Genomic DNA, 8,843 nt, shown 5'->3' with positions numbered 1-8,843 from the left:
TATTCTATCCTGATCCAATCAATGCATTCTTTTGTGGACTACCTCAATCACACTAGGCTCAGTGATAAAATAGTTTCTCAAACAAGAGTTATAATTTGTCACATTGTAAATCTGTATCCAGCTAAGAGCTAAATTTCCGTGACCTCAATTATGTATGTATGTTCCACCTTCCAGACAAGTAGGTGTCCTAGTATAGTATATTCAAAGAGTGTAAGAGAGAATATTACCTCATCATAACAGGTGTCAAAAATCCTAAAATTTTGTGTTTTACTTGTGAACAAAAGAAAACACACAATAAATTCATGTACCGTATTTACGCGAATCTAAGCCACACTTTTCTTCTGGTTTTTGTAATCCAAAAAACCGCCTGTGACTTAGAATCAAGTGTAAAGTAAGTGGAAGTTCTGAAAAATGTTGGTAGATGCCGCCATAAGTAACTTCTGCTGTTGAATATACTTTATGTAGCACTACACAGGTATGCTTTGCAGGCACAAAGATAAATACTGGCGCCAAAATCTCTGCGTCAGTAAATAAATTAAAAGAAAAGGTAGAAGACTGTAAACATTATCCCATGTATTCTTTCGTGTTTGCTGCTATCTCATTTAAATCCGGAACTAGAGTGAGACAACAGCAAATGCGGAAGAATATACATATCATGTCACATTTATATTCAGATATTTTTCGTATGCTGAATAGTGATACAGTCAAAAATGTAGCACAGCAACTGACTAGATATTTAAATCTAAGATGACTAATTTCTGTGCAGACTGTAATGTATTAAAGAGGTGTCTGCAAAGACTTTCAAATGGAGAAATTTTTTTGCTAAACTCTCGTTCAGAACATCATCTATCATACACAGTCTATTATTTGGTTCTTGTTGATTATTATCAAAGACAGCAACAGTGTAAGTAACAACAAATAGCAGTCTCTTGCCATTGTTTCGCTTATGAGACAATTCCTCTTTTTTTTTATTGCAAGCTGCGGTAGCGCCACAGAAGCAAGCCATGCCGCGAGCAGCGACAGGTCGTAAACACTCATTATCAGAATGGGACAAACAATACATGACACAGTACAATAATGCATTTTCAGCTTAGAGTGACGTAAACACTTATAACAAAGAGAACGGGACTTATTAGATCAAAGCAAAATACGCTGTCGATTCAAACCAGATGAAGCACGTGAAAAAGGAAGGGTACCATTGTAAATATGGACAGAGTGCCTGACACATAGCAATGGCTACTTGGCAAAGCTTAACTGTTAAGCTTACGACTCAAACCAAACTACTGTAGCTGTATCTTCATCCATTCGACCTCAATTGTGGGTCATGTTTGTTTCTATTTGGAGGGGTGGTCTAAATCTTTTCTCTCCCCTTGAATTTTGAGTCTCAAATTTCAGGTGCAGCTTAGATTCGAGTAAATATGATATACGACAGAAAACTCCTAATGAAGTAAGTATGTGCTGAAATTGTGTTAAAAAAGACAGAATGTTGCATTACAACAGCTTTTCCTGTGTCCACTTTCTAGGCAGACAATGTGAGCATGATACTGAAATGAAGACAAATTCACTTATAAGTGGTTGTATTTACTTTGTCACAACAATGTACATGACTTACAAAAATTGTTTAAGTGAAATACATTGTATATGTAGGCAGTGTTAGCATTTGTGAAACATATTACTACATTTCATAAAATGACTCGATTCTCAGCAGTCAGCGATCAAAAATACATTACTAGTTACTCGAAACATTCATCTTTAGCAACACCACAAATGAGTTCACACACGACACAATTAGCACAACTGTTTTTTCTGATTAATATTTTTGCATAACTGGCTGGCTAAATATGCAAGCAGATTGTTTTTGGAGACACATTATAGCAATAAATATTCTTTTGAAATTTTTGAAATGGTATGATCATGTTGACAAATTTATGATCCTTAAAACAGAATATCTGTAAAATATGGTACTTGTTTTGTGTTACTGGGTATAATACACAGTTTTGAGAGACAACTTTTACTTAAATAATTACTTCATAGCAGATAAATAACTTATTTTAGAGGGCTTTAGGGGATATTGCAGTACTGAAACTGACAACCAAATCAAAATGATAGAACAGTAATTTCAAGCCTTTGAAAGGACCAAAACGATTTACATCTGGCATAATCAATGCAGATGTAAAGTGACTTAGAAAATAATAAAATTAAGTATAAATGGGAATTCATTTTCAACCTGAGTATTTTGGTAACTTTTATATCCCATTTTCATCATTTGTGGGACAGGAAGAAACATAACGCTACAAATCCCTAGCCTCAGAAATATCTTGGGCACATGTTTCCATCCATTAGCTGGCACCCTGGTAAGAAAATCTTGGATCTTAATTGTCCTCCTCATTCTACCAAAAGCCACCAGATGAACCTCCACCAGGTGGGCTTTGAACTCTGATGCACGATTTCTTGGTAGTATTATCCAGTTCCTCTAAAAAACAAAATACAGAGAACAAAATCAGTAAGATTGTATATTTATATGTTAAAGAAATAGTATGTTTATACACTACAAGAAGATAGCAGAAGCAATTGGAGCTTTTTGTTGTTGTTGTCATCACTTAAATTTCTAAATAGAGTGCTACACCAACTTTGGATCGTATGTTAGGCAGCCACCAACAGTAGAATACAAATTCACTTTCTGGAAAATAAATTGTGTGCTCTCTCATTCTGGTTTCTACAGCTGCATTCCTCAGGGGAAAGTTGTATTTTAACCTACAAAAGAAGCACCTTGAGAGAGAAAATATTTGCTGCTTAGTATCTTCTACACTGCTACTGAAGTAATGTCTAGGTTATATCTAAGGGATATGAAATTTTTGAAGAATTTATTACCTCCTCTTTGCACAATTGAGAACCACCTCAGTAACAAAACATGAGGAATATGTAATCTACATCAAGGTATCTAATGCAATTGACAATGTAGAATTAATGATATTAATATAATAGAGGGAAACATTCCACGTGGGAAAAATATGTCTAAAAACAAAGATGATGTGACTTACCAAACGAAAGTGCTGGCAGGTCGATAGACACACAAACAAACACAAACATACACACAAAATTCAAGCGAGTGTATACCCGTCCTTTTTTCCCCCTAAGGTAAGTCTTTCCGCTCCCGGGATTGGAATGACTCCTTACCCTCTCCCTTAAAACCCACATCCTTTCGTCTTTCCCTCTCCTTCCCTCTTTCCTGATGAGGCAACATTAAATTATGCTCTGTGCAAGATTCTACCAGGCGGCTTCCTTTTTCATTCCTTTCCACAGTCCAGATTCACCTACTAATTTTCCTTCTCTTCCTTTTCCTACTATCGAATTCCAGTCCCCCACAACTATTAAATTTTCATCCCCCTTAACTATCCGAATAATTTCTTTTATCTCATCTTGCATTTACTCAATCTTCTCATCTGTGGAGCTAGTTGGGATATAATCTTGTACTGCTGTGGTGGGTGTGGGTTTTTCTATCTTGGATACAATAATGCATTCACGAACTGTTCATAGTAGATTATCTGCATTCCTATTTTTTAAATTCATTTTTAGACCAATCCTGCATTACCCCTATTTCATTTTGTATTTATAAACCTATATTCACCTGGCCAGAAGTCTGTTCTTCCTGCAGCCTCACTTCACCAACTTCCACTATATCTAACTTTAACCTATCCATTTCCATTTTTACATTTTCTAACCTACCTGCCTGATTAAGGGATCTGACATTCAACACTCAGATCCATAGAATGCCAGTTTTGTTTCTCCTGATAACTATATCCTCCTGGGTAGTACGCACCTGGAGATCAAAATGGGGGACTATTTTACCTCCGGAATATTTTACCCAGAGAATGCCATCATCATTTAATCATACAGTAGAGCCGCATGCCCTCAGGAAAAATTACAGCTGTTGTTTCCCCTTTCTTTGAGCCGTTCGCAGTACCAGCACAGCAAGGCTGTTTTGGTTGATGTTACAAGGCCATATCAGTCAATCATCCAGACTGTTTTCCCCTGCAAGCACTGAAAAAGCTGCTGCCACTCTTCAGGAACCACACATTTGTCTGGCCTTTCAACAGATACACCTGCATTCTGGTTGCACCTATGGTACAACTACTTATATCACTGAGGCACACAAGCCTCCCCACAAACGGTAAGGTCTACGGTTCCTCTTAAGAAAAAAATATTTTGATCTCCAGACATTTGTTAGAAAAGGGGTTTTACTGTGTGATCTTTTGGCCAGTCTTCTTAAGAAAAGATAACCACACACACATTCACACAAGTAAGTCCACCTCAAACACACGAATTACTAACTCCAGCCAGTCCGACTGGTGCATACAGTCTATCCTTTTTGATAATACTGTTTATATTCCAACCTGGACTTTCCACTGTTTTATTTTGACACATTTCATATTCCAGAATTAAATTTCTATTGAAACAGAAACTCTCTTTCTGCGGCCATAAATGTTACTTAGCATTGTGACAGAATGTGGGTCAGACAGAATATGAAGTTCATCTGAGGTTACATAGAATAAAAATTATGTGGCATTACTTCCAGTTCCATTCTGACATTTTTTTGTACTATATAAGTAAGAGTCAATAGTTCAATCTGTATTAATAATATTTATTCCCATCTGTTATTTTAATATTAAAATTATTTATTCAAGTGACAGAATGGAACATTCATTGTAACAGAACAGGGCTAGTACAAAACAATTCATTTGAACCCTTTTTAAAAAATATTGGTTTCCAACATGCACAAGTTCACAGATTTTACATTTTAACAAAAATTTACCCACCTATGAAATGTCCCTGATGTAAAAGCAAAGAAATTAAAACCTTTGTCAATGGTCGATCTCAGGCACATCAAGAATTTGAATAATATCAGTCCTCGGTAACCATGCAGTATTATTAGCCTTAAATGTAAGTTTACTTGATTAACTCAAATGTTTACTACCACTTCACCAGCTAACAACCAGTCAGTCACCTTTCAATCAAACATGGATCTCAGATGACGCTACAGTTCAGTATCTAAGATTTCATGTTCACATTTGGTTGGTTGGTTGGTTGTTTGAGGTTAAAGGGACCAAACAGCAAGGTCATCAGTCCCTTGTTTCAAATAGACTCCATTCTGCTAACGGGACATCTCAGAAAAGTCAGAACAATAAAACGGAAAAAGGGGAAACGTAAAATGGCAGTCACGTTGTCATTAGTAAAAACAAATGAGGGAAGTTGGCAAGAGAACGAACCCAACACTATGCTGAAGCAGCATAGGCAAGACCACCTGTGACTTAAAAGGCACAACTGCTATAATGCAGAAAGTACGTATGGGAATAGAAAAACTAACCAAGCCTTAAAAAGAAGGGGTAAAAACAGAGTAAAAGGGAAAGAAAAGAGGATTCCGGTCAGGGAGGTGAATCGGGAATCTCTGAACACTGCCTACAGTGGGAGACACCCAAACACTCACCGCCCTGCCCCAACACCAGAGGGAGATTAAAAACTTTAAAACTGAGAATAAAAACCACTCTCCCGGAGGAAACCTAGAACCAGAGAGACCATCCGGGAATCGTCAGCCAACATCAAAGGTAAAGTGTGGGGGAGTCTGTACTTAGCACGCAGAGCCAAAAGAAGGGGGCATTCAACCAAAATGTGGGCCACCGACTGGAAGGCTCCACAACCACATAGCGGGGGTGGCTCATCACGCAAAAGGAAACCATGGGTCAGCCTGGTATGGCCAATGCGGAGACGACACAGTGTGGTCGAGTCCTTGCGGGAGAGGCGAAAGGAAGAACGCCATGGGCCTGGATTCACCTTAATTGCACGAAGTTTATTAGACAGTGGAGTAGCCTCCCAAGAATTGGCCCATGACTGTGCAAAGTGGGATTTGATGTGAAGCCGTAAATCCGCTGCAGGAGGGGTTACAGAAAACGGGGGGGTAAGTAACTGCTCCCCCAGCCAAATGATCAGCGAGCTCATTACCCGGGATACCCACATGGCCCGGGACCCATAGGAAGTCAATGGAACAAGCAGCACGGTGAAGATCAGCGAGATGGTCATGGATGGCAGAGACCAAGGGATGGCGCGAAAAACACCGGTCAATAGCAAGAAGGCCACTCATCGAGTCCGTACATAACAAAACGCGGTTGTGTTGGGATTGTTTAATAAAGGTAAGGGCCCGGGAAATTGCCATCAGTTCCGCAGTAAACACCCAACATGAGGGTGGCAGCAGATGATTTTCCGTTCCAACAAAGGACGTGAAGGCATACCCAACATGATCAGCAGATTTAGAGCCATCAGTGTAAAAAACAACAGCATCCCGAAACTCCCATAAAATTTGGCGGAAAAAGGAACGGAACACCACCGGGGGGATGGAATCTTTCGGACCGCGGCGGAGATCCATCCGAATTCGAGGCCGAGGAACTAACCAAGGAGGAGTGGAGGGGAGGGAGCGAGGAAGACAGGACAAAGAAGGAAGCCGAAAATCACGGTTAAGAGACGCAAGGCGCAGCCCAACCGGTAAACCCGCCCGAGGGCGGGAGTCGGGCGGGCGACGTCCATGGTCTGGGAATAGGATAGAACAGGAAGGATGAGCGGGAGAAGAACGGATAGTAAGGGCATAAGACACCAGAAGCTGGGACCGCCGAACAGAAAGGGGGGGGATCCCAGCTTCAACCAGGAGACTATCAACAGGGCTAGTAGGGAAGGCACCGGTGGCCAAACGGATACCACGATAGTGGACTGGATCCAGCACGTGCAGCGTGGAAGGAGCAGCTGAACCATAAACTTGACAACCATAGTCCAAACGTGACAGAACTAGAGCACGATAAAGACGGAGGAGGAGGGAATGGTCCGCACCCCAAGAGGAGTGGGCAAGGAAGCGAAGGACATTGAGTTTACGGAAACATCCTACCTTCAGGAGTCTGATATGGGGCAGCCAAGTGAGCTTGTTGTCAAAAAGAAGACCTAGGAAACGAAACTGTGGAACCACAGGCAATCTTTGTGCAGCGAGATAGAGCTCTGGATCAGGGTGGACCGTAGTACGGCGACAGAAGTGGACCACCCGCGATTTTAAAGGAGAGAATTGAAACCCGTGTGAGAGGGTCCATGCAGAGGCACACCGTATAGCCACCTGGAGCTGCCGTTCTGCAGATGGCATCGAGGAGGAACTAACCCAAATGCAGAAATCATCCACATACAGGGCAGGGGCAACCAAGGGACCGACATAGGCCACAAGTCCATCGATAGCAATGAGGAAAAGAAGGACACTCAAGACAGAACCCTGTGGGATGCCCGTCTCCTGGGTCCGTGGAGAACTAAAAGCAGTACCAACTCGAACTCTGAATGACCGATGGATCAGGAACTGGCGGATAAAAATCGGGAGTGGGCCCCGAAGACCCCACTGATGAAGGGTTAGTAAGATGTGATGGCGCCAGGCCGTGTCATAGGCCTTGCGAAGGTCAAAAAACACTGCAAACAAATGGCGGCGCTGGGAAAAAGCCTGCCGAACTGCGGATTCCAAGCGAAGTAAATGATCGATTGGAGATCGTCCCTCTCGAAAGCCACACTGGTAAGGGGACAATAGATCCCGAGATTCGAGGACCCAAGTGAGCCGACGGGCTACCAGCCGTTCAAGTAACTTACAACCAACATTGGTCAAACTAATTGGCCGATAGCTGTCAACAGATAGGGGGTTCTGACCAGGCTTAAGGACAGGAACCACAATGCTATCCCTCCACTGAGAAGGGAAGTCACCCTGGAGCCAGATACGGTTAAACACCCGAAGAAGATGGTGCCGTTGTGGAGCACTGAGATGTTGAAGCAGCTGGTTATGAATGGAATCTGGGCCAGGGGCCGTATCATGAGAAGAAGATAGAGCAGAAAGAAATTCCCATTCAGTGAAAGGTTCGTTGTAAGATTCTGACTCACAAGTGGTGAAACATAAGGTGACAGCTTCAGCCTGCTGTTTTTGATGAAGGAAAGCAGCTGGATAGGAGGCCGACGCTGATGCCACTGCAAAATGGGTCGCAAGATGTTCTGCGAGAACTAATGGGTCCGTACAAATGCCATCTGGGAGGTGAAGGCCTGGGAGGATGGACTGCCGATGGCAACCTTGGAGAGAGCGAAGTGTAGCCCATACCCGTGACAGAGGGACAGTGGAACCAAGGGAAGAAACGAATCGTTCCCAACATATCCGCTTGCTCTGTTTGATTAAATAACGGGCTCTAGCGCGAAGGCGCTTAAAGGTAGAAAGGCTGGCTACAGATGGGTGCCTCTTAAAGTGTTGCAAAGCTCGACGGCGATCACGGATGGCAATGGCAATGGCCGTACTCCACCACGGGACTTGCCGACGACGAAATTGTCCAGATGAGCGCAGGACAGCAAGGTTAGCAGCGCGAACAATCGCGTCAGACACGTCACGTAGGACGTCATCAATACAACCCGACAAAGAGGGAGAAAACGCGACCTGTGCAGTGTATAGAGGCCAATTGGCGCGGTGGAAAGACCAACGAGGTAACCTGTCCATCGGGGAGCGGGAAGGGAGCGTGATAATCAACGGGAAATGGTCACTATCACAAAGGTCGTCGTGTGGCGACCAGTGTAATGAAGGGAGGAGAGAGGGAGAAGAAAGAGAAAGATCAATGGCAGAAAAGGTACCATGACCAGCACTGAAATGAGTAGGGGAGCCATCATTAAGAAGGCACAGGTCGTGGTCTGCAATAAATTGGTCTATAAGAAGACCTCGTCTAGATGGAAAGGCACTGCCCCACAAAGGATGATGAGCATTAAAATCCCCAAGGAGGAGGAAGGGGGGAGGAAGTTGCTGA

At 42.6% G+C, this 8,843-nt stretch overlaps 1 protein-coding gene across 3 annotated transcripts in view; it reads right to left on the bottom strand.

The window, feature by feature from the left end:
• Positions 1–1,579: 1,579 nt before the first annotated feature.
• Positions 1,580–8,843, bottom strand: part of LOC124804766 (dihydropyrimidinase-like) — a 261,068-nt gene continuing 253,804 nt past the window's right edge. For all 3 annotated transcript variants that reach the window (XM_047265081.1, XM_047265082.1, XM_047265083.1), the window contains one exon: positions 1,580–2,473. In XM_047265081.1, coding sequence (XP_047121037.1) covers positions 2,391–2,473 — 83 coding nt within the window. In that variant the 3' untranslated portion in view covers positions 1,580–2,390. The remainder of the gene's footprint in view (positions 2,474–8,843) is intronic.

The sequence above is a fragment of the Schistocerca piceifrons genome, chromosome 7, assembly GCF_021461385.2.
Source record: "Schistocerca piceifrons isolate TAMUIC-IGC-003096 chromosome 7, iqSchPice1.1, whole genome shotgun sequence".
NCBI lineage: Eukaryota > Metazoa > Arthropoda > Insecta > Orthoptera > Acrididae > Schistocerca > Schistocerca piceifrons.
The sequence above is the reverse complement of the archived record's forward strand: the minus strand, read 5'-3'. Positions and strand labels throughout refer to the sequence as shown.